We start from the raw sequence: 26,920 nt of genomic DNA, 5'->3' as shown, positions 1-26,920 counted from the left end.
TTGGGAAAGCCTTGCCATCTACCAGAAAACAGTCAGGTCTATCATTAACGTGGCTATATTTGTCCTGGTCCTTAATTGTTTGACACCTGGACGATTTACTTGAGATTATGAGTCATGTCTTGCCTTGCGTCAAAATAGCCCATAGCCAAAATCTCTTCTTTAAACTTTCTTTCATTGTCTAGCAGCCAAAGGCATTATCCTAGTCATATTAGCAACCCATGATAGTTGATGCATCTTTAAATACCCCCTCTTCCTAAATTTCTAACGGATATCTCTGTCCATGAAACCGCTTGCATGCACATTTGCAAACGCATTTTGAAACGTTCACGCATAGGCCTACTGCCGTGTGTACATTTCTGCGCCTAAAATGTGAAGAAATAGTTTATCAACATGTTAAGCTAAACATTCTGATCTATTCCATCATCCTTGTTAATTGATATGACATATACTTCCACTACTCCACTTGTATATCCCCATTACACCACTGGGTTAAAGTTGGGGATAGGGTTAAACTTAAGTTTAGGCAATAATTCCGAGTGGTTGAGTTAAGGGTGAAGGTTTGGGAAAGGCTTAAAACAAAAAACAAGTGCCTAGCACTGGGATTGAACATCTGGACCCAGATCTGCCCAGGAGACATCCCTGGAGAATCGGCTGATTGAAATTCTAAATGATTACTAGAGTACATTTGATCAGCAGATCTCGCACCTGTAGTTTTAGTTATGAGGTGTTGCAGGTGCACTGACCCTGGAAATGAGCTGCTCATTTCCCAGGTTGGTTTTTATTCTCCATCCAATTAAAATTCCTCGCTTACAGTACTTCGGACTTCAAAACAACTTGTCAATTCTGTCAATGTTTCACATGTGAAAGTTAATTAACAAAAGCCCAAGGGAGCTTAGGCCACTTATAAATCATTGGCAGGTTAGAAACATCAGAGAGAAAGGAGCTTAAAGTCAATAGTTATTCTCTCCAGTTGAGAAGAAACTTTGACCGTTTTTGAGGCAGAGCTGATGTGATTGATGAATAACGTTTTGATGCCATGGTGCTGAGCTGGGTACCAGCACACCAGCAGAATATAATCACTAGCAAAAATACCATGACATTTTTCACTTCGCTCATTCTTTTGTCATCTGTGTTTGAGTGTGTGTTTGAGTGAGGGAGTGAGTGTGTGTGTGAGTGAGGGAGTGAGTGTGTGTTTGAGTGAGGGAGTGAGTGTGTGTTTGAGTGAGGGAGTGAGTGTGTGTGTGAGTGAGGGAGTGAGTGTGTGTGTGAGTGAGTGAGTGAGGGAGTGAGTGTGTGAGTGAGGGAGTGAGTGTGTGTGTGAGTGAGGGAGTGAGTGTGTGTGTGAGAGACGGCATATAGTTGACTGAATCATCACACGATCATCAAGGCAGAAAAATGGTTGTTATGGATTTCTGGAGACTATGTTGTGTTTTATACGTAATAACCAATCGATATCCACTTCCTGTGAGTGTGGTGTTGCCTGTTATTACCTAGGCATTGTAACGGCTCTAATCTGTCTAAGTATGGGCTCTCTTGATTGGATGACTTTGTCAAGGGGATGTTTCTAACAAGGTCTCAGCACACAGTCATGGTAATTGAAATCTTATTGATGTGAATGGAAAGGCTACACCTCCGCCCATCCACTGTTGCACACACACACACACACACACACACACACACACACACACACACACACACACACACACACACACACACACACACACACACACACACACACACACACACACACACACACACACACACACACACACACACACTATGTACATACATTAGAAGATTATTCACATAAGGTGCACTGTATGTCAATGGAAAGTGCCTTCAAGGTTCCACCCCACCATAGAAAGATGGCTTTTAAAGTAGAAAAATAAAATAAAAAATAACCAGAAGGTAGCACACCATCTCAGCCAGAACTTCTATTTTGTGAATGACTAAATCAAATCAAATCAAATTTTATTTGTCACATACACATGGTTAGCAGATGTTAATGCGAGTGTAGCGAAATGCTTGTGCTTCTAGTTCCGACAATGCAGTAATAACCAACGACTAATCTAACCTAACAGTTCCACAACTACTACCTTATACACACAAGTGTAAAGGGATAAAGAATATGTACATACAGATAATGAATGGGTGATGGTACAGAACGGCATAGGCAAGATGCAGTAGATGGTATCGAGTACAGTATATACATATGAGATGAGTAATGTAGGGTATGTAAACATAAAAGTGGCATAGATTAAAGTGGCTAGTGAATCATGTATTACATAAAGATGGCAAGATGCAGTAGACGATATAGACTACAATATATTCTAGAGGTGTCCAATGTGACAAATAATTTCACTGTGAAAAGCACAAAGAAACCCACAAACTAAAACTACCTTATCTCTCTCTCTCTCTCTCTCTCTCTCTCTCTCTCTCTCTCTCTCTCTCTCTCTCTGTCCTCAGATTCCACCATGACGCACGCTCTGGATCCCATCAGCTCCAACAGCACAGAAGACTGGAACACCACTTTCTTCAACTCTTCCAGGGACCTCCAGCACCCCCCATACCCATATTACCAACAGAACATCACCTACGTGGACCTCTACCTCCACAAGCCCTCGGTAGTGGTAGTCTTCATTGTGTCTTACCTGCTAATTTTCCTGGTGTGCATGGTGGGGAATGGTGTTGTGTGTTTCATTGTGTTGCGGAGCAAGAACATGAGGACGGTCACCAACCTCTTTATACTCAACCTGGCCATCAGTGACCTACTGGTGGGCATCTTCTGCATGCCAACTACCCTGGTGGACAACATCATAACAGGTTAGTAGCCAAAGGCCACTTAACCCTAATCCTAGCCTCAACCACAACCCTAACCCTAACCCTAGCTTCATGTCCACACTCCTGCTCAACCCTAATTTAACTGCAATTATAGTATATAATTATTATAATTATTAATAACACAACATGTAAAGTGTTGGTCCCATGTTTCATGAGCTGAAATAAATGATCCCAGAAACGTTGTTTATGCTCAAAAAACTTGTTTCTCTCAAATTATGTGCACAAATTTGTTTACCTCCCTGTTAGTGAGCAGTTCTCCATTGCCAAGATAATCCATCCACCAGATAGTTGTGGCAAATCAAGCAGCTGATTATACAGCATGATTATTACACAGGTGCACTTTGAGCTGGGGACAATGAAAGTCCACTTTAAAATGGGCAGTTTTGTCACACAACACAATGCTACTGATGGCATCATGTGGGCGAGCGGATTGCTGGCGTTGTGAACAGAGTGCCCCATGGTGGAGGTGGGGTTATGGTATGGGAAGGCATAAGCTAAGGACAACAAATACAATTGCATTTTATGGATGGCAATTTGAAAGCACAGAAAATTTGTCACTAGATCCTCAGGCCCATTGTGAGGCCCATTTCTTTTAAGGAATCTTTGACCAACAGATGCATATCTGTATTTCCAGTCATGTGAAATCCATAGATTAGGGCCTAAAGAATTTATTTAAATTGACTGATTTCCTCATATGATGTCACGCCCTGACCTTAGAAAGCCGTTTTATTTCTCTATTTGGTTAGGTCAAAGTGTGATTTGGGGTGGGCATTCTATGTTGTCTATTTCTTTGTTTTTGCCCGAGTATGGTTCCCAATCAGAGGCAGCTGTCTATCGTTGTCTCTGATTGGGAGTCATACTTAGGCAGCCCTTTTTCCCACTTTCCCACTTTTTTTCCCCACTTTAAATAATTTCCCCCCAAACAATACCCCATAATGAAAAAGCGAAAACAGTTTTAAAATTTTTTTTTTATAAAAAAATTAAACAGAAATATCTTATTTACATAATTATTCAGACCCTTTGCTTTGAGACTCGAAATTGAGCTCAGGTGCATCCTCCCTCCATTGATCATCCTTGAGATGTTTCTACAACTTGATAAGAGTCCACCTGTGGTAAATTAAATTGATTGGACATCATTTGGAAAGGCACAAACCTGTCTACATAAATCAAATCAAATCAAATCAAATGTATTTATATAGCCCTTCGTACATCAGCTGATATCTCAAAGTGCTGTACAGAAACCCAGCCTAAAACCCCAAACAGCAAGCAATGCAGGTGTAGAAGCACGGTGGCTAGGAAAAACTCCCTAGAAAGGCCAAAACCTAGGAAGAAACCTAGAGAGGAACCAGACTATGTGGGGTGGCCAGTCCTCTTCTGGCTGTGCCGGATGGAGATTATAACAGAACATGGCCAAGATGTTCAAATGTTCATAAATGACCAGCATGGTCGAATAATAATAAGGCAGAACAGTTGAAACTGGAGCAGCAGCACAGTCAGGTGGACTGGGGACAGCAAGGAGTCATCATGTCAGGTAGTCCTGGGGCACGGTCCTAGGGCTCAGGTCCTCAGAGAGAGAGAAAGAAAGAGAGAATTAGAGAGAGCATATGTGGGGTGGCCAGTCCTCTTCTGGCTGTGCCGGGTGGAGATTATAACAGAACATGGCCAAGATGTTCAAATGTTCATAAATGACCAGCATGGTCGAATAATAAGGCAGAACAGTTGAAACTGGAGCAGCAGCATGGCCAGGTGGACTGGGGACAGCATGGAGTCATCATGTCAGGTAGTCCTGGGGCATGGTCCTAGGGCTCAGGTCAGTTGAAACTGGAGCAGCAGCATGGCCAGGTGGACTGGGGACAGCAACGAGTCATCATGTCAGGTAGTCCTGGGGCATGGTCCTAGGGCTCAGGTCCTCCGAGAGAGAGAGAGAAAGAAAGAGAGAAGGAGAGAATTTAGAGAACGCACACTTAGATTCACACAGGACACTGAATAGGACAGGAGAAGTACTCCAGATATAACAAACTGACCCTAGCCCCCCGACACATAAACTACTGCAGCATAAATACTGGAGGCTGAGACAGTAAGGACCCACAGTTGACAGTGCATGTCAAGCCGAGCCATGAGGTCGAAGGAATATTCAGTAGAGCTCCAAGGCCAAGGGATAGATCTGCGGAAGGGTACCAAAACATTTCTGCAGCATTGAAGGTCCCCAAGAACACAGTGTCCTCCATTCTTAAATGGAAGGAGTTTGGAACCACCGAGACTCTACCGCTCGACCAAGCTGAGCAATCGGGGGGAAAGGGCCTTGGTCAGGGAGGTGACCAAGAACCCGATGGTCACTCTGACAGAGCTCCAGAGATTCTCTGTGGAGATGGGAGAACCTTTCCTGAAGGACAACCATCTCTGCAGCACTCCACCAATCAGGCCTCAGGTAGAGTGGTATGACAGAATCCACTCCTCAGGAAAAGGCACATGACAGCACGCTTGGAGTTTGCCAAAAGGCACCTAAAGATTTTCAGACCATGAAAAAACAAGATTCTATGGTCTAATGAAACCAAGATTGAACTCTTTAGTCTGAATGCCAGGTGTCACTTCTGGAGGAAACCTGGCAGCATCCCTACGGTAAAGCATGGTGGTGGCAGCATCATGCTGTGGGGATGTTTTTCATTGGCAGGGACTGGGAGACTAGTCAGAATCGAGGGAAAGATGAACGGAGCAAAGTACAGAGAGAACCTTGATGAAATCCTGCTCTAGAATGCTCAGGACCTCAGACTGGGGCAAAGGTTCACCTTCCAACAAGGCAACGACCCTAAGAAAGCAGCTAACACAACGCAGGAATGGCTTCAGGACAAGTCTTGAATGTTGAACCCTATTGAACAACTCTGTAGCACCACTTGAAAATAGCTGTGCAGCGACGCTCCCCATCCAACCTGACAGAGGTTGAGAGGATCTACTGAGAAGAATGGGAGAAACACTTGTTTCTCTCAAAGTAAAAAAGACTACAATCATCAGGAATTCAGCTAGAGTGAGTTTAATTTAGGAAATCTGTTCCCAAGTTCCCACAAAGAAAAAAAGAGATAATGCCTCACTATAATCAAGGTCTGAAATGATTGTTATTTTCAAATACAATCTGTTTTTGGGATTAGTTGTGTTCAATTAGTTGTGTTCAAAGATGGCCCATGGCTGAAACTAGTTGACTACCCTGCTATAGAAAAAGCCTAGTTTAATTCTTAATTTCTTAACTAACTTATCAACATGTTTTTTGAAAGATAGCTTTTAGTCAATCCAGATTCCCAGATCTTTATAAGTGGGGATAGGATCAATGAGGGCACCATACAAAGTACGTATGCATAAATCATCAGATACAATTTTACAAATTCATAAAAAATGAAAGCTGAAATGTCTTGAGTCATTAAGCATTCAACCCTTTTGTTATGGCCTAAATAAGTTTGGTAGTACAAATTTGCTTAACAGCTCACATAATAAGTTGCTTGGACTAAGCTAACATATGACATATAATGGATCATTTAGCTATTTAATTTAGAATTTTAGAACATTGAGTTACACATTCATAAATGACAAAAAAAGAGAGTCAAAAAATGTATCATAATTTCAAATCTTTGTCCTATGTCTAAGAGATAAGAAAGCTCAGGAAATACAGTTGAAGTCGGAGGTTTACATACACGTAGGTTAGAATCATTAAAACTCGTTTTTCAACCAGACCACAAATTTCTTGTTGACAAACTATAGTTTTGGTGAGTCAGTTAGGACATCTTCTTTGTGCATGACACAAGTAATTTTTCCAACCATGTTTACAGACAGATTATTTCACTTATAATTCACTGTATCACATTTCCAGTGGGTCTAAAGTGTACATACACTAAGTTGACTGTGCCTTTAAACAGCTTGGAAAATTCCAGAAAATGATGTCATGGCTTTAGAAGCTTCTGTTTGGCTAATTGACATCATTTGATTCAATTGGAGGTGTACCTGTGGATGTGTTTCACGGCCTACCTTCAAACTCAGTGCCTCTTTGCTTGACATCATGGGAAAATCAAAAGAAATCAGCTAAGACCTCAGAAAAAATTGTAGACCTCCAAAAGTCTGGTTCATCCTTGGGAGCAATTTCAAATGCCTGAAGGTACCACGTTCATCTGTACAAACAATAGTACCCAAGTATAAACACCATGGGACCACGCAGCCGTCATACCGCTCAGGAAGGAGACGCGTTCTGTCTCCTAGAGATGAACGTACTTTGGTGCGAAAAGTGCAAATCAATCGCAGAAGAACAGCAAAGGACCTTGTGAAGATGCTGGAGGAAACAGGTACAAAAGTAGCTATATCCACAGTAAAACGAGTCCTATATCAACATAACCTGAAAGGCCGCTCAGCAAGGAAAAAGCCACTGCTTCAAAACCACCATAAAAGAGCCAGACTATGCTTTTCAACTGCACATGGGGACAAAGATTGTACTTTTTGGAGATAGGTCCTCTGGTCTGATGAAACAAAAATAGGACCTTTTGGGCATAATGACCATCATTATGTTAGGAGGAAAATGGGGGAGGCTTGCAAGCCGAAGAACACCATCCCAACTGTGAAGCATGGGGGTGGCAGCATCATGTTGTGGGGGTGCTTTGGTGCACTTCACAAAATAGATGGCATCATGAGAAAGAAAAATTCTGTGGATATATTGAAGCAACATCTCAAGACATCAATCAGGAAGTTAAAGCTGGGTGGCAAATGGGTCTTCCAAATGAACAATGACCCCAAACATACTCCCAAAGTTGTGGCAAAATGGTTTAAGGACAACATAGTTAAGGTTTTGGAGTGGCCATCACAAAGCCCTGACCTCAATCCTATAGAAGATTTGTGGGCAGAACTGAAAAAGAATGTGTGAGCAAGGAGGCCTACAAACCTGACTCAGTTACATCAGCTCTGTCAAGAGGAATGGGCCAAAATTCCCCCAACTTATTGTTGGAAGCTTGTGGAAGGCTACCCGAAATGTTTGACCCAAGTTAAACAATTTAAAGGCAATGCTACCAAATACTAATTGAGTGTATGTATACTTCTGACCCACTGGGAATGTGATGAAAGAAATAAAAGCTGAAATAAATAATAATTTCTTCTATTATTCTGACATTTCACATTCTTAAAATAAAGTGGTGATCCTAAATGACCTAAAACAGGGAATTTTTACTTGGATTAAATGTCAGGAATTATGAAAAACTGAGTTTAAATGTATTTGGCTTAGGTGTATGTAAACTTCTGACTTCAACTGTATATTTTTTGGACACATATTTAACTCCTTATTTTTTGGGGCACAAAACTACCTCTATACTTCCATTTGTTTGTATGGGTTATCTTCAGATGAGTCCTGTAGAGAAAAACGGAGAACACAATCGTGTTCGTGAGAAATCCAATACAACACATCAAAGAGTACCACTCTTTTTATTTTCAAGCATGGTGGTGGCTGCATCATGTTATGGGTGTCAGTGGAGGCTCCTCAGAGAAAGAAGGGGAGGACCATCCTCAGTGAATTTCAGAAAAAATAAATATAGTGAAACAATAAAGTTATCCTTTTAAGATAAAACTATACTAAATATTTTCACGTCTTCAAATGATTGATTAAAACACACTGTTTTGCAATGAAGGTCTACAGTCGCTTCAACAGCAATCAACAGCATTCTATTCATATTGCCAAATAAAATGGGATTTTGATTTGATGAGGTAGCACCATGGTGTAGCCGGATGGACAGCTAGTTTCCATCTTCCTCTGGGTATATTTACTTCAAAACAAAACCTTGGAGGCTCATGTTTCTCTCCCCTTTCAAAGACTTACACAGTAATTAGGACAACTTCTGGAGGACGTCCTCCAACCTATCAGAGCACTTGCAGTATGAACTGACATTTTCTCGACCCAATAAAAAATTAAAATAATTAAAACAGCATAAGCTACAGCTAGCTATCACTGCGGTGCAGAGAATGTGACTTTGACTTAAAGAGTGAGAAACACAATATTTGAACAGTTTTTAACAAATTAATTACTTCAAAAATGAAGGAGAAGCAATAGAAAGAGAGAGATTGAGAGAGCTATATGTCCTTGTATTTTTTTTCTCACTTTCACTTACCTAGCTAGAGAATGCAGCTGGCTAGTTTAGCCCAATCAAACCCCGGTCTCAAACAGAGAGGGATGCTATGTTAGCTAGCTGGCTATGGTTATCTAACATGGGAACTTTTCCAAGTCAAAGTAAGCTTTTGGTTTTATAAATGTATTGCCACCGGGGCCTGCCAGTGTATCTGCTAAACGGCTTTCTCTACACTGTACTGCATAATTGTAGCATGTTTACTAAGGCATTAGTTCTTGTAGCTAGCTATGTTGACTATGAAATAATAATATATAATAATAATAATAATAATAATAATAATAATATGGTGACAATGATGTAGGCCGTGTGTAGTGGTTAGTGGTTAGGGTATGAAGGTTAGGCTTGGAAAGGATTTTTCGCCTGGTCATAGACAGCTGTTGTAGTGCACGGAAGTCCACAAGGGATGGGAAAAGGTGAGAGGAGGAGATTGCGTAGATCTGAGAAGGAATTATACAACGAGCAAATTATCATGCTGTTTGCGTATGGCTGCTATGAAAGTGAACTGGCGGTGATCAGGGGTGTATTCATTCCGCCAATTCTGTTGAAAAACATTTCTTAAACGGAAGCAAAACTGGGATGAACATACTGGAATTTGTCCAATAGAAACTCTTGTTTGCAACTGTTGGACTAATGATTACACCCTAGATCAGCCAGATGCAGGCAAGAGTATGCAAGGCAGTATTGAATGTGTCACTGTCTGTCACCTTGATTACAAAAAAAATCCTCTTGACCTGTGCACCTATGTTGTAAACTTTCATTCGTAGCTAGGTTGTAGCAACCTCCATGATGGGTATAGGGAACATTTTAGTATCATGTATTGGCCTAAACCTATCGATGTTACATTGAGCTGGGTGAATGGAGTATGAATGACAGTCAACCAATATGCTGTAATAGAAATAAGGCCATGCTCACTTAAAAAAAGTCCTCCCCCATCTTAAACGGCATTGACTGCCATTGATGGGTATGCTTGTCAGGTAAGGACTAGGGAGTTTTTGGGGGGATAAAAATACATGGAAAATCCTAGAGGAAAACCTTGTTCAGTCTGCTTTCCAACAGAGGCTGGGAGACAAATTCACCTTTACGCAGGACAATAACTTAAAACACAAGGCCAAATATACTCTGAAGTTGCTTACCAAGCCGACATTGAATGTTCCTGAGTGGCCTAGTTACAGTTTTGACTTGTATGTTTTACAGAGTATGGCTTCTATTCAACCCATATGGAAACATCCTTGCTCTCTGCCCAAGTACAATGCACATACAGTAGATCATTCCATCTAACCCATAACACAAAAATTACTACTGGCAGGCTAATTATACAATTATAAACAGATTAAAACGGGCTCAAGTCAGATAGTCTCCAACAAAATCAAGTATGTGTCCCTTGATATGAGTGGGAAAATTGACATGTTGGGTAATATTGAAACAGTCCAGAACAGCAATGAAATTAGAAGTAAGTTTTGAGTTTGATCCACATACCAAGCAACAGTAAGCGGAGGGAGGGTGGGACCGCAACGGTGAGCAGTTCAGACAGGAATTATTCATTAGCTTTAGGAGGACAGTACACAAAAATAGTGATCATGGAGCAAGATGATTTGTAAGCAATGTATTCAAATGAGGAGATAGTAGGACAGTTTAGTTATTTTGATTTTGGAGTTGCACAGTACAGCTAGGACGCCACCACGGCCGGTGGAGTGAGGGTGACACAGGTAGCCAAAACCAGCGGGAGTAGCTATTTTTTTGTGAATATATATTTTTAAAAATAAAATAAAAATTTCACCCATGTTTGCAACTTTCTCTTGAAATTAATTGTGTTAAGTTCATTTATATTTTTTGAGTATGTCTACCTCATCATCCACCCATTTTATTGGTAAACTACAAGGTAGTGTAAACAATGTATTTTTTAATGATCCAATAAGTAATATGGTACACTTGTCATAATTAGATTTTAAATCAGACAGGCTAGAAAAGTGATCAGATCTTCAATGAGACTGTGCCGGGATCCAGATTGCGGACTTAAGAAAAAAACAAGAGTCATCAGCATACATTGACACTTTTGTTTTTATCCCCTGGATTTGTAACCCCTTGCTGTTCCTCTAGAACTAATTTTAATAGCTAGCATTTCAATGGCCATAATAAATAGATATGGTGACAATGGACAGCCTTATTTTACTCCTCTTAAAAGCTCAATACTTTCTGAGAGGAACCATTGTTTACTATTTTACATCTGGGGTTGCTGTGCATAACTTTAACCCAATGTATAAGAGATTCACCAATATTAAAGTATTCCAGGCATTTATATATAAATTCTAATCGTACTTTATCTGCTATGAAGACCAGACCTGGTATCTTCAATGTTCCATAATGTTCAATTGTTTCAAGTAATTGTCGTATGTTATCTCCAATATTTTGTCCATGCAAAAAACCTGTCTGATCAGGATTAACAATATAAACTTTTTTTATTCTATATGCTATGCATTTTGCCAGGATTTTCACATCACAACATTGAAGTGTTAGAGGCCTCCAGTTTTTTAAATGGACTGGATCTTTATACTTACCACCTGGGTACTGTTATAGTAATGATATTAGACCTTCTTGTTGAGTACCTGAAAGTCTACCATTTGTATAACAGTAATGTAATTAAAACATTCTAATAATGGATATTTTAGTACATCAAAAAAGGTGTTTTTCCAGACTGAAAAGATTTTATTGCCTCAAAAAGTTCCTCTTCTGTAAATTGGCATTCACACGGGTCTTTCTGTAAATTTGTTAATTTTACATTATTATTAGTAGTAGTAGTAGTAGTAGGAAATAAATCCTTACAGTTAACATAATTCAGTGGAAATGGAGGAGACTGAAAAGAAAACATATGCTTAAATTATTTTGCTTCCTCTTTCAAAATATAATTTGGTGAATCATAGATAACTCCGTCATTTGTATCGAGTTTCTGTAAATTCTTTTCGGTAGAATTTCTGTGTTGAAGATTCAAGAACATTTTTGTGCATTTTCCCCCATTTTTCATCCAATTCGCTTTATTTTTGTACTGCATTACACTTGATCATTCTTGAATAAGTACCTCCATTTCTTTTTGTTGTTCCTCTAACCTTTTTTGTGCCTCTATAGTACAGTTGCCATTACCATCTACCTGCACTGTTACTTCCTCTATTTCTTTTATTAGTCTAATCTCTTTTGACTTTGTACAAAACAAAGTTAATTATGAATGATTTTGTCTTAGTTAAGAACAAATTGTCATCCAATAGGCTTTGATTAAATTTCCAATATCCCCGTCCACGTGGAAATTCTGTAAGAGTTATATGGAGGCCAATTCCTATGAATACTTTTTAAAATCTTTTGATGCTAGCAAGAATGAGACTAGGAAGTAATCAAGACTGGTTGATTAAGCCTCCTCCATATACATCTCACTAGGTCAGGGTTTTTCAACCTGCATATATCCCCTAGTTCTCATGTATCCATGATCTTTGTGATCTCCTTAAGTGCTTAAGGGTGATAGTTTGTAGAATGATTTCCTTTACGATCCATTGAGGTACTTAAAACCGAATTATAATCTCCCGCCATAATAATAGATTATTTTGTTGCTTGTGAGCTCAATAGATTATTATATATATTTTCAAATATTTTCATCATTATTTGGCCAATATAGATTAATTAGTCAGATCTGTTTTTGGTCCAGGAGCATATTTAAAATAATCCATCTTCCTTGCGGATCTGTTTGCACAGTTTGCACAATCAGATCAAAATGTGTATTAATTAGTTATATCCCCCCCTTTTGAGTTTCTTTGACAATGACAAAAATATATTTCTCCCTCCCAGTCCTTTTTCCACCCAACCTCATCTATATTCTTAGAATGAGTTTCCTGTAAACAATATATATTATATTATTTCTCTTTTAGCCATGTAAAAATGTAGCTTCTTTTTTAATGATCTGCTTTACAATTATAACTTGCTATACTTATTTTCCCACTTACCATAATGATACTCAAGTTTCAATTATACTTACCACAACCAATGTCTGTAAAAAAAAAGCACCATGATGATTAAGTGTCCATATAATTTGCACTGTTAAGCATACTGTAGCTGCAACTTTGTAAACCAATTGTCCTAATTTTCCACCCACTAAAACCTCCCCCAATATCTAGGTCTGTTGTCACTAAGACCATCAGAACATCTCCCTGACTCACGATGCACCTTTGCGTCCTAAGGCAAACCCTTGGCCGCCAATTGGCGATGGCCAGAGGGAAATGTGGGCAGTCCCATGATAACATAATTATCTATTAGGATGCCTAAGAGAACTAACCAAATAACATGGTAAACAGTCAGATAAAAAAAAAATATTAATACATAATATTAAAATAAATAATAACAGCACACAGCACAATCTTATACATGCATGCTCATATTTGAAAGTCCTAGCTAGGCTATAAGCATGTCAGTCTATCCTGCTCAATTCATTGGATTTAATTGTTAAAAAAAGAAAATAACCAAAATATATCACAAGTCCAGTACCTTTTTTTAATGTCCATTACATGCAAGACATATTTCATGTAGTCCTCATTATATCATGTTGTATTCCGACAAAAAAAGGGAGAAGGAAAAAGGAACAGATTCTAACAGCCTCTAATGACCGCAAGTAAAAAATGTGTCTTAGGCATCACATTATATCCTGTTGTATCGTGCCATGGCTCTGCCAGAGTCAACCGCAAGCCAACCCCGGGCACTCCCTTATGGGAAGGCATACTCAAGTTCAACTCACAATCGATTCCGACACAGCCACGACACGACAGCCAAGAACACATGTAATACTGACAATCCAGAGCGAGTACAGCTGTAAAACCAACCCTCTCTCCACCCTACACATGATGTTTTTTATTCCAGGGTCGTTGCTCTATCACCTCGGCTGTTTTACACCTAGGTCTATATCATTAGGATCAAGAATATAAATGGTAGCATAAATAGCTTATAGAAATATATAATATACCTTTCTCTCGCTTAGAGAAGTGCGTCCATAAGACAATTATTATATTAGTTATACCGTTAACTTGAATCCCTTTATCCCAGTGTTAACCAGCCCACACACACTAGAGACAACAACCCTGTTGACAATACCTAATCCATCCATTTGCCGGTGTGTATCGGAACAATAATCATCCTTTACATTTTTATATTGACATTTATTTAAAAAATGTAAAAGGATAATACCAATTGTTTTAGGATCGTATAGGCCTATTCCAATAGAGAACCTAAGCAGGTTTTTAATGATATAATCCTTTATCCTAACCATATAATACATCTATTCACATGTATTAAGTTTTATCTTAAACGCTAATAATTCTGACCTAGATAGTTTGTGTGTATACATTGATATGTAGGCTACATGTGCCATTTTAAAAATGTATGTAGTTCTGTCCTTGAGCTGTTCTTGTCTAATGATGTTCTGTATTATATCATTCTGTATTATGTTTCATGTTTTATGTGGACCACAGGAAGAGTAGCTGCTGCTTTTGCAACAACTAATGGAGATCCTTATAAAATATCAAATACCAAAATTCTGATTCACATTAGTGAACAAGGGTCACACTATATAACAGCGTTTAAGTCTTAATATACCCAACCTCTACAATTAGGACGTATCATACTGAACAAAAAAAAGTACCTTGGTATTTCTAATGTACAATCTTCAATTTAAATACATAAAAAATCATAAAGAAAGAAAGGTCTGCCTTACCCATCCCCGCCTTCCCCTCAATCAAAACCTGATATTACGTCCATACAGTCCAAAGTTCCATATTGCCTAAATAGAAAAAGGATAAGTTCATCACACCCGATCTGCATTCAACCTTATTTTAGATCCACATAGTTCACGGTTCCATAATGCATGAATAAAATGTAAAAAAGTTGTTAATGCAAAAAAACTATGAATCCATATTTGTACTGTGTAAGAATGGTGCAAATATGTATCAGGGACTACTTCAAGAGGAGGTAGCTATCACTTACAGCCATGTTGTAATCTTCGAATCCTTGAACGTTTGATTATTTACATATAATTTATTGACCACATGACGAAGGGGTACAGGGCACGTTGTCTTTCCACTATTTCATGAGGAAATTGTTCATTAATAGAGAATGGGGTGTTCTTCCATTCTCTACCTTGTTGTAACAAGGCAATGTTCATTTTGTAGTGGGTTAGCATAGCTACGATCGGACGGGGCCTTCCCTCTGCTCTGCCACCAAAACGGTGAGCTCTTTGAAAACCAATTGTTTCCACCTGTTCGTTCGTCATCTTGAGATTGTGTTTCATGAACACCTTGACCTTTTCCTCCGTTGACTGATAGTTTTCATTTTCATCCTCCTTTATTCCCATTATAACAATATTATTTATCATACTCCTGCGCTTTAGATCAAGTAATTCAGCTGTTTTATTATCATACCATAGCCTCTCTGTAGTGTCTTTTAGGGAGTCCACGGTAGTTTTCAATATCTTATTTTCCGCTCGTATTTCTTCCATAGTTTTATTACTGTAATCCATTCCTGTTGGCCTCAACCTCCCCCAGTAGCCCAGGCAAAATATCCAGGTTTTCTTAACTGCTCATGCTTGCAAGCAATACTCTATCTTCTGGAGACTTAGTTATAAAAACGTCCTCCTCCAATGTTAAGTTTGGAATTTTAGACGTTGACTTTCCTCCCGTTTCGCTCGCAGAACTCGAGGAAAGGTCTTCTCTTGTTCGCTTCGATGTATCCGTTTCTTTTTCGAGCATATCAAAATGCCGATCAATAAATAGTTCCAGATTCTCTATATTATCCAGAATGTTTGTTTCGTAGTCAGCTAATCCTCCATTTTTGTGATTAATTCATGGGACAAGCTGTCATCCACATCATCCATCCAATCCAGTATTCTTACCCGTAGTAGCTTGGTTAAGAGAAAAATAATCACCAGGTTGTTGGCAAGTTTCAGTTCAGAGGAGGAAGTCTAGCTTGTTATAAAGATATTAGTTGTCAGATATTAGCAAGGGGGCTTTTTTCATTGATCGAGTTTTGAGGAGAACAAAGTTAGTATTGCGAGACTGAGAAGTGAGTTTATGGATTATGGTTGAAGGGGGCATAGGCAGTCATGGTTTACAGTACGAGATTATGGATTGGGGGCAGGATGCGAGTGAAACCAGAGAGAGTTAATGTTGCTACAAGTAGTATTGTTGACAGACCAGTTGTGATGTGTGCTACGATGCAGGTAGCGGTATCTACAGTTGAAGTCGGAAGTTTACATACACTTAGGTTGGAGACATTAAAACTCATTTTTCAACCACTCCACAAATTTCTTGTTAATAACAAACTATAGTTTTGGCAAGTTGGTTAGGACATCTACTTTATGCATGACACAAGTATTGTTTCCAACATTTGTTTACAGACAGATTATTTCACTTTTAATTCACTGTACCACAATTCCAGTGGGTCAGAAATGTACATAAACTAAGTTGACTGTGCCTTTAAACAGCTTGGAAAATTCCAGAAAATGATGTCATTGCTTTAGAAGCTTCTGATAGGTTCATTGACATCATTTGAGTCAATTAGAGGTGTACCTGTGGATGTATTTCAAGGTCTACCTTTAACTCAGTGCCTCTTTGCTTGACATCATGGGAAAATCTAAAGAAATCAACCAAAAACCTTTTTAGACCCCCACAAGTCTGGTTCATCCTTGGGAGCAATTTCCAAACGCCTGAAGGTACCACATTCATCTGTACAAACAATAGTACGCAAGTATAAACACCATGGGACCACGCAGCCGTCATACCGCTCAGGAAGGAGACGTGTTCTGTCTCCTAGAGACAAATCAATCCCAGAAGAACAGCAAAGGACCTTGTGAAGATGCTGGAGGAAACAGGTATAAAAGTATCTATATCCACAGTAAAACGAGTCCTATATCGTCATAACCCGAAAGGCCGCTCAGCAAGGAAGAAGCCACTGCTCAAAAACAGCCATAAAAGATCCACACTACGGTTTGCAACTGTACATGGGAACTGAGATCATATTTTTTTTAGAAATGTCTTCTGGTCTGATGAAACAAAAATATAACTGTTTGGACATAATGACCATCATTATGTTTGAAGGAAAAAGGGGGATGCTTGCAAGCCAAAGAACACCATCCCAACCTTGAAGTATGTTGTGGGGGTGCTTTGCTGCAGGAGGGACTGGTGCACTTCACAAAATAGATGGCCCATGAGAAAGAAAAATTCTGTGGATATATTGAAGCAACATCTCAAGACATCAGTCAGGAAGTTAAACCTTGGTCGCAAATGGGTCTTCCAAATGGACAATGACCCCAAGCATACTTCCAAAGATGTGGCAAAATGGCTTAAGGACAACAAAGTCAAGGTATTGGAGTGGCCATCACAAAGCCCTGACCTCATTCCTATAGAAACTTTGTGGGCAGAACTGAAAAAGCGTGTGAACCCACAGTCTAAAACACATCTGAAATACAAGCCTCACCAGCAGAGCAAAAGCAAAGAGAGAGAGGAGACTTACTCAATGCGATAGTCGGCTGGGGCTGATGGCAAAAGAATCCAGGCTGGGTTACCAGAGCGGAGACTTACTCAATGCGATAGTCGGCTGGGGCCCACGCGATGGCAAAATAATCCAGGCTGTGTTACCAGAGCGGAGACTTACTCAATGCGATAGTCGGCTAGGGCCCACACGATGGCAAAATAATCCAGGCTGGGTTACCAGAGCGGAGACTTACTCAATGCGATAGTCGGCTGGGGCCCACGCGATGGCAAAATAATCCAGGCTGGGTTACCAGAGCGGAGATTTACTCAATGCGATAGTCGGCTGGGGCCCACGTGATGGCAAAATAATCCAGGCTGGGTTACCAGAGCGGAGACTTACTCAATGCGATAGTCGGCTGGGGCCCACGCGATGGCAAAATAATCCAGGCTGGGTTACCAGAGCGGAGACTTACTCAATGCGATAGTCGGCTGGGGCCCACGCGATGGCAAAATAATCCAGGCTGGGTTACCAGAGCGGAGATTTACTCAATGCGATAGTCGGCTGGGGCCCACGCGATGGCAAAATAATCCAGGCTGTGTTACCAGAGCGAGAGCCATGGAGAGAAGGGCTTCAGGGGAGAGGCCATAGGACGTGGCTAGGGATGCCATCTGGGCAGGCAGCCTTGTGAGGGTTAACACGCTGAAATGTCTTACTCATATTGGCCATGGAAAATGTCAAAGTTCTCATGAGCAAAGATGGACCGCATCGGCAAAACTGTGTTTTCCTCAGTGTGGGTGAAGAAGGTGTTTAGCTTATCCAGAAGCAAGGCGATGTGCCTGGTTTTCCCTGTTATTGTCTGGAGTCTCTGCCACATACGTCTCGCATCTGAGCTGTTGTATCTGTATTGACGTTTTGCCTGTTTGATTGCCTTAGGGAGGTTATAGCTGGGCTGTTTGTACTCGTCCATGTTCCTAGTCACCTTGCTGTCTTTAAATGCTGCCATCTATCCACTGTGTTTGGTTTGGATAAGTTCGAATTGTCCTAGTGGGAACAACATCCTATATGTACTTCCTGATGAACTACGTCAATGTAATTACCAGTGGTAACCCAGAACATATCCCAGTCCGTGGGATGAAAACAATCTTGAAACATAGATTCCAATTGGTCAGACCAACGTTGAACAGTCCTTACCAAGTGTACTTCCTGTTTAAGTTTCTGTCTATAGGAAGGGAGGAGCAGAATGGAGGTGTGATCTGATTTGCTGAAGGGAGGGTGGGGGAGGGCCTTGTAGCCATCCTGGAAGGGGGAGTAACAATGGTTTAGAATTCTTGATGAGTGAGTAGTGCAGGCGATGTGTTGATACATCTTCTGTCACATTGTCCTCAGATTTGCTTAATTAAATAAATGCAGCCTCAGGATATGCAGTTTCTAGTTTGCACAAAGTCCAGTGTAGTTTCTTGAGAGGCTTGAGGATAGAAGCTGTTCAAGAGCCATTGTTCTCAGACTTGAGGCAACGGTACCGCTTGCCATGCGGAAGGAGTGAGAACACTCTATGACTTGGGTGGCTGGAGTCTTTAACAATTTTCCGGGCCTTTCAATCACACCACCTGATATAGAGGTCCTGTATGGTAGGGAGCTCAGCCCCAATGATGTACTGGGCTGTCTGTACCATGTGATCAAGGTCAGTGTAATTGCCATACCAAACAGTGATGCAGCCAGTCAATATGCTCTCAATGGTACAGCTGAAGAACTTGTTGAGGATTTGTGCCAAATCTTTTCAACCTCCTGATGTGTTAAAACGAAAAAGTGGTGCAAAGTAGTATCCTCAGTAGCTACAGGAAAGAAACCGAATCTCATGGAGAACCCTGGATCATCCCCTTGGTTCCATCAAAAAGAGCATCATTCTCTTCTTAATTGTTTGTCAGTAAATTATTTTGCTTTCACTACAGTGAATAAACTGTATCACAGGTCTCACATCTTATGGCTTGACACTCCATCTCTGGATCTGACTCCAAAACAGAGGAGACTGACATGCTTATACTTAGTTACAGGAGACGGTAAAACACAGCCGAACACGGTCTGTTGAGAACAGCATTAACACCGTGATCCCGCAATAAAACACTTAAAACAATGGTTTTATAGGTATAAAATGTGTCTTAGAAATATAAAATCTCTCATGCATTGAGTTGTTCAACTGACTAGGTATCACCTTTCCTGAAGTGTATTTAAAAAATAAAAAGACTGAAGCGCAGAATCGCAACACCAATTTATTTTTTGCCTCAGCCACAACCCTAAATCTAACACTACCTTCATGTCCACACTCCGACTCAACCCTAACCCTCGACCACAACCCTAACCCTAGCTTTATGTCCACACTCCGACTCAACCCTAACCCTCGACCACAACCCTAACCCTAACTTCATGTCCACACTCCGACTCAACCCTAACCCTCGACCGCAACCCTAACCCTAGCTTTATGTCCACACTCCGGCTCAACTCTAACCCTCGACCACAACCCTAGCCCTAACTTCATGTCCACACTCCGACTCAACCCTAACCCTCGACCACAACCCTAGCCCTAGCTTCATGTCCACACTCCGACTCAACCCTAACCCTCGACCACAACCCTAACCCTAACTTCATGTCCACACTCCGACTCAACCCTAACCCTCAACTACAACCCTAACCCTAGCTTCATGTCCACACTCCGACTCAACCCTAACCCTCGACCACAACCCTAACCCTAGTTTCATGTCCACACTCCGACTCAACCCTAACCCTCGACCACAACCCTAACCCTAGCTTCATGTCCACCCTCCGACTCAACCCTAACCCTCTACCACAACCCTAACCCTAACTTCATGTCCACCCTCTGACTCAACTCTAACCCTCGACCACAACCCTAACCCTAGCTTCACGTCCACACTCCGACTCAACCCTAACCCTCGACCACAACCCTAACCCTAGCCTATGTCCACACTCCGACTCAACCCTAACCCTAACTTCATGTCCACACTCCGACTCAACTCTAACCCTCAACTACAACCCTAACCCTAGCTTTATGTCCACACTCCGACTCAACCCTAACCGTCGACCACAACCCTAGCCCTAACTTCATGTCCACAATCAGACTCTCTTCTGACATTCCTTCAGCATCTTCATGTCCTAAAAATATATGGCCTATGTCTATAGTCCATCAGTTGGTCATTTGGCTGACCCCCTCCTTTGTATGTCCCTCTGACCTTGGTTTGTCCAGCTGTCCTATGCTCTCATAACCTTACTCTGGCCTCCTGTCCTATACAATAGCCAATGCATTTTACCAGAATGGCAAATGCACTCTAAGTGTATCTTTCTCTTGTGTTACAGTATTATGTTCCTCCCTATATGGACATCTTTCTCCCACACCCTCTCTCCCTCCTACACCCAGGTTCTGTTATCTCAGGTCGTAAATTCCTGGAGGAGACTCTCTCCTCCTGGCCATGCAGAAAGAGACACATAGAGAGCAAAGGAACTCCTTCTACATCACAGAACTTGAGAACTGAACAATATCCATGTTTTGGAGAATGTGTAAACGGTCGGTGGAGAAGCCAGCTATAACCCGGTCCGTTTTGTTTCATGTTTGTGACCTCATGAAAGACAATACAGCCACATTACCATAACTCTGTTTATACAGGAGCCTCCGTTATGAGGTTTGCGTCTAATTATTGTATAAAATGAATGAGTACAGATTAAAGTATTTGTGAAATGATGTAATGTGATTTTAAACCGTTAATGTGAGAGAATTGTATTCCCTTTAAAGTTGCACACAACTCCAATACCATCATTAAGTTTGCTGACGACACAACGGTGATAGGCCTGATCACCGACTACGATGAGACAGCCTACAGGGAGGTCAGAGACCTGTCAATGTGGTGCTAGGACAACAAACTCTCCGTCAGCAAGACAAAGAAGCTTATCGTGGACTACAGGAAACGGAGGGCTGAGCACACCCCATTCATGACAACACATTTTCCCCCCTCAGGGGGCTGAAAAGATTTTGTATGAGCCCTCAGATCCTCAAACAGTTCTAACCTGCACCACCAAGAGCATCTTAAATGGCTACATCACCTCTTGGTATGGCAACTGCTCGGCATCAGACCGTAAGGCGCTACAGAGGGTAATGCGTACGGCTCAGCTCCCTGCCATCCAGTACCTCTATACCAGGCGGTGTCAGAGGAAAAATTGTCAAAGACTACAGCCACCCAAGTCACAGTCTGTTCTTTCTGCTTACCGCAGAGCATTACCGGAGCACCAAGTCTGGGACCAAAAGGCTTGAGAACAGCTTCTACCCCAAAGCCATAAGAATGCGGAACTGTTAATTAAATGGTTACCCGGATGTTCTGCTTTTCGCCCCCTACCTACATGTACATAGTACTTCAATTAATCAATCAATCACCTAACCAAACCTACATGTACATATTACCTCAATCAATCACCTCAACTACCACGTACCTCAGTACACTGACTCGGTACCGTTACTCCTTGTATATAATCTGTATATTGCCTCGTTATCGTTATTTTGTTGTGTTACTTTTATTCTCTTTTTATTTCTTTGTTAATTTTCAAACTGCATTGTTCGGAAAGTGGCTCGTAAAGTAAGCATTTCACATTAAAGGCTACACTTGTTGTATTCAGCGCAACTGACAAATAACATTTTATGTGAAAAGAGATTCAACCTCAGAATCCATTTCACATGACTCATTATTTGTCCCAGATATCTCCTTTCTTGTATATTCTAAATATGTCTCTTTTGACAGGCTGGCCTTTTGGGAGGTTAGTGTGTAAACTGAGTGGGATGATTCAAGGCATATCAGTGTCAGCTTCAGTCTTTACTCTGGTGGCCATAGCTGTGGATAGGTGAGGTTTCTTTCAACTGATTCAATCATTTTATTACATTTATTGTGCGTGTTTGTGTGTGTTTAGAACATTTCAATGCAATTTCACAGCACAACAGACAATTTCACAATACAGACATTTTACAGAATGCTCTCCCCCTCACCTCCCGTCTGAACAGGTTCCGCTGCATCGTATACCCCTTCAAGCAGAAGCTGACAATCTCCACCTCCACACTGATCATCATCATCATCTGGGTGCTGGCTATCTCCATAATGTGTCCCTCAGGGGTCATGCTCCAGGTACACTGTCTAATGCTGGTGCATGTCAGGTTTTATTAATCAACGGATTTGAGAGGGACACATCAACATGTCAAGTTTAACATCAATGTAAAGCGTAAGCATCAGACACATTTTCATCCCTTTCTGTTTATTTTATTGTGACTCTGTATTTCCAAGGTGACCAAGGAGCAGCGTGTCCTTATCCTACTGGGGGACGGCTACAACAACACCCGCCCCTTCTACTGGTGCCGTGAGAACTGGCCCAATCAAGAGATGAGGAAGATCTACACCACCGTCCTATTCGCTAACATCTATCTAGCCCCATTATCACTCATTGTCATCATGTACGCCCGCATCGGATTCACCCTCTTTAAGACGGCCATACCCTCCTCCGGCGGGTGCAGTGGGAGTGGCAGCAGCGGTGGGACGAAACCCAGCCTGGACAACCACCGTCAGTCGAAGAAGAAGAAGAGGGTGATCAAGATGCTGTTGGTAGTGGCGCTTCTCTTCATCCTGTCATGGCTCCCGCTGTGGACGCTGATGATGCTAAGCGACTACGCCAGCCTGACGGCAAGCCAGCACCGCATCATCAACATCTACGTGTACCCGCTGGCCCACTGGCTGGCCTTCTTCAACTCCTCCGTCAACCCCATCATCTACGGCTTCTTCAATGAGAACTTCCGACGGGGGTTCCAGGCCGCATTTAAATTCCAGCTGTGCTCCGCAGTCATGGAGCGCCAGAAGACCTACTCGCATCGTATCCAAGGCAACGCAGTGTTACCAGCGAACCTGCACCTGCCCACCGGGGCTGGCTCAGGGGGGTCGGAATTGGCTTTGGTGAACAGGAAGGGGCTGGGTCGGGAGGAAGTTGTCGGGCGGACATCCGGCGGGCGATCGTCAGAGAGCGACGTGAAGGAGCAGGATCTGATCATGGAGGATCTGGAGAAGGTATCCCAGATTTGAGCATTTCAAAACATACTGTATTGGGACATGTACAGGACAGATTTAAACATTTCATAGATACTGTATGTGCCATTGGGACATGTAGTGGACAGATTTAAAGATGTGATTTTAATCACATATACTGTAACACACATACTGTACTGTACATGCCATAGAGAGACATTCAGATAACCTGGAGTAGGTATCAGATTTAAACATGACATTTAAACATGTACTGTTACATTTACTGCAATACCCATACTGTGCTATAGACATTCAGGAAATGCAGAAGGTATCCCAGAACACACACATACTGTACCTGCCATAGAAACCTGAGGCAGACGCTGCACTGAGAAGACCATAACACCCACATAATGTGTCCATGGAGAAGATATCCCAGATTTAAACACTGAATTTTAACATGTACTATAGCACATACACTGTACGTGCCATTGCCCATTGGGACCGGCCAGAGGAGCCAGACCCTGCAATGAGCACAGAGGATACAGGCGGGGTCCCAAATTGCACCCTATTCTCTAAATTATTGCAACAACTTGCCATGTGGCCCCTTTTTAAATGGATTGTGGGTAATTCCATTTTTTTTTTTAGATTTCATGACACTTTTACACAATATTATATGCATGTTTGAAGAAAGAAAACTATATTTCTATATTAGTATTAAGCAGTTTGTTGTGCTTTGAGGTGTACTGGATCATGGTACATGGATATCAAAGCCGATGACACAACATTTTCCCAACATCAACAATGTCATGAGCACCACCCTTAATGACCGAGGCAAATGCAACATTCCACACTGCTTGCAGCTCTACCACCACTTATTCTACTGCTAGTGGATTGAGCACTATGCTCAACAATGTCCTGAGCACCACCCTTAATGACCAAGGCAAATGCAACATTCCACACTGCTTGCAGCTCTACCACCGCTTATTCTACTGCTAGTGGATTGAGCACTATGCTCAACAATGTCATGAGCACCACCCTTAATGACCGAGGCAAATGCAACATTCCACACTGCTTGCAGCTCTACCACCACTTATTCTACTGCTAGTGGATTAAGCACTATGCTCAACAATGTCATGAGCACCACCCTTAATGACCGAGGCAAATGCAACATTCCACACTGCTTGCAGCTCTACCACCACTTATTCTACTGCTAGTGGATTAAGCACTATGCTCAACAATGTCATGAGCACCACCCTTAATGACCGAGGCAAATGCAACATTCCACACTGCTTGCAGCTCTACCACCACTTATTCTACTGCTAGTGGATTAAGCACTATGCTCAACAATGTCATGAGCACCACCCTTAATGACCGAGGCAAATGCAACATTCCACACTGCTTGCAGCTCTACCACCACTTATTCTACTGCTAGTGGATTGAGTACTATGCTCAACAATGTCATGAGCACCACCCTTAATGACCGAGGCAAATGCAACATTCCACACTGCTTGCAGCTCTACCACCACTTATTCTACTGCTAGTGGATTGAGCACTATGCTCAACAATGTCATGAGCACCACCCTTAATGACCGAGGCAAATGCAACATTCCACACTGCTTGCAGCTCTACCACCACTTATTCTACTGCTAGTGGATTGAGTACTATGCTCAACAATGTCATGAGCACCACCCTTAATGACCGAGGCAAATGCAACATTCCACACTGCTTGCAGCTCTACCACCACTTATTCTACTGCTAGTGGATTGAGTACTATGCTCAACAATGTCATGAGCACCACCCTTAATGACCGAGGCAAATGCAACATTCCACACTGCTTGCAGCTCTACCACCACTTATTCTACTGCTAGTGGATTGAGCATTATGCTCAACAATGTCATGAGCACAACCCTTAATGACCGAGGCAAATGCAACATTCCACACTGCTTGCAGCTCTACCACCACTTATTCTACTGCTAGTGGATTGAGTACTATGCTCAACAATGTCATGAGCACCACCCTTAATGACCGAGGCAAATGCAACATTCCACACTGCTTGCAGCTCTACCACCACTTATTCTACTGCTAGTGGATTGAGCATTATGCTCAACAATGTCATGAGCACAACCCTTAATGACCGAGGCAAATGCAACATTCCACACTGCTTGCAGCTCTACCACCACTTATTCTACTGCTAGTGGATTGAGCACTATGCTCAACAATGCCTGCGAAAGTGGGTTAAAATGACTGATAATTAAAAACATAAATCAATGTTAAAACAATAAGACACAATCACTGAAAGTAACTAATCAAAATGATGAACTAGATCTAACAGATGACAGTTGGATCTAAGGCATTTTTTAGATGCTAGATGCTGGACTTGTGAAACACCAAATGTTAAGTATATTATACATACGAATACCTCATCTTGGAAATACTCAAAATGTTGAGTATTTTTCAAAATACATTTACATCATTTAGGAGACACTCTTATCCAGAGCAATTTACAGGAGCAAAGCCTTGCTCAAGGGAACATTGACAGAATGTTCACTTAGTCACATGGTGGATTCGAACTAGGGACCTTTTGGCCATAACCGCTAGACTACCTGTAACTAAACTAGCACAATATGTTTTACGCTGCAGGCACATCTCTGCTTAGCAGAAGTATGTACAATCTGTCTAAACATCTCTTTCTGAATGTCATTAATATGTTTCATTATTGTGTCCGTGTTTAGTGGATGGTGGATTAATCCATACAGAGACACTGATTGTGGCAAAGAGGGAAGATGATTAACAGGGAATTCTTTTTATACACACTTCTTGATTATGTTCAATTACATGCCAATCTCTCTATGGGGAAAGTCTGATTGGAAAAGACAACATTAACTAAAGATTTGATTTGAGCATCATCTTGTATCATACTGCACTTTGATTGTCTTGTCTCAAACATTGCATTCCATTTGCTTGCACCAAATATGCAACCTTCCATTCCAGTACCTCTTTTGTATTGAAAACCATAAGTAGAACATATTGTTCTTAAACTGATGTTTAAGGGGGCACATTTTCTCCTTTTTTTCCTTCCACAGGTTATATATGACCTATGAGACACACTTAATGTCACAAAGAAATTGTGCAGTCAACCTTCATTCAGCCGAGCAGTAGCCAATGGACATCAATTTCCTCATGGCTCTTTAGGGTCATGACTGAATGGTGACATTTAAGGATGACATCTCACACTTAAGAGGGACATCTTATTGAATGTCATATGATATGCATGGATTCATCCTTACCAGTGGACAATAGAGTACCTGCGCCTCTTTCTGGGCTATGCACAGTCAAAGAGGGGAGTGAGAGGATGGATGCAGAGGGACACTTGTTGTGCTCCAC

The 26,920-nt window shown here is 41.4% G+C and overlaps 1 protein-coding gene across 1 annotated transcript; it reads left to right on the top strand.

Moving 5' to 3' along the window:
* Positions 1-2,474: 2,474 nt before the first annotated feature.
* On the top strand, positions 2,475-26,637 carry LOC115117193 (neuropeptide FF receptor 2-like). Its single transcript, XM_029645661.2, has 5 exons — positions 2,475-2,823; positions 22,274-22,373; positions 22,531-22,651; positions 22,808-23,578; positions 26,620-26,637. The coding sequence occupies exons 1-5, from the start codon at positions 2,475-2,477 to the stop codon at positions 26,635-26,637; spliced, it is 1,359 nt and encodes a 452-aa protein (XP_029501521.1).
* Positions 26,638-26,920: the final 283 nt, after the last annotated feature.

The sequence above is a fragment of the Oncorhynchus nerka genome, linkage group LG4 (assembly GCF_034236695.1).
Source record: "Oncorhynchus nerka isolate Pitt River linkage group LG4, Oner_Uvic_2.0, whole genome shotgun sequence".
NCBI classification, from domain to species: domain Eukaryota; kingdom Metazoa; phylum Chordata; class Actinopteri; order Salmoniformes; family Salmonidae; genus Oncorhynchus; species Oncorhynchus nerka.
Note: the sequence above shows the minus strand (reverse complement) of the source record. Positions and strands in the feature narration are given on the sequence as shown.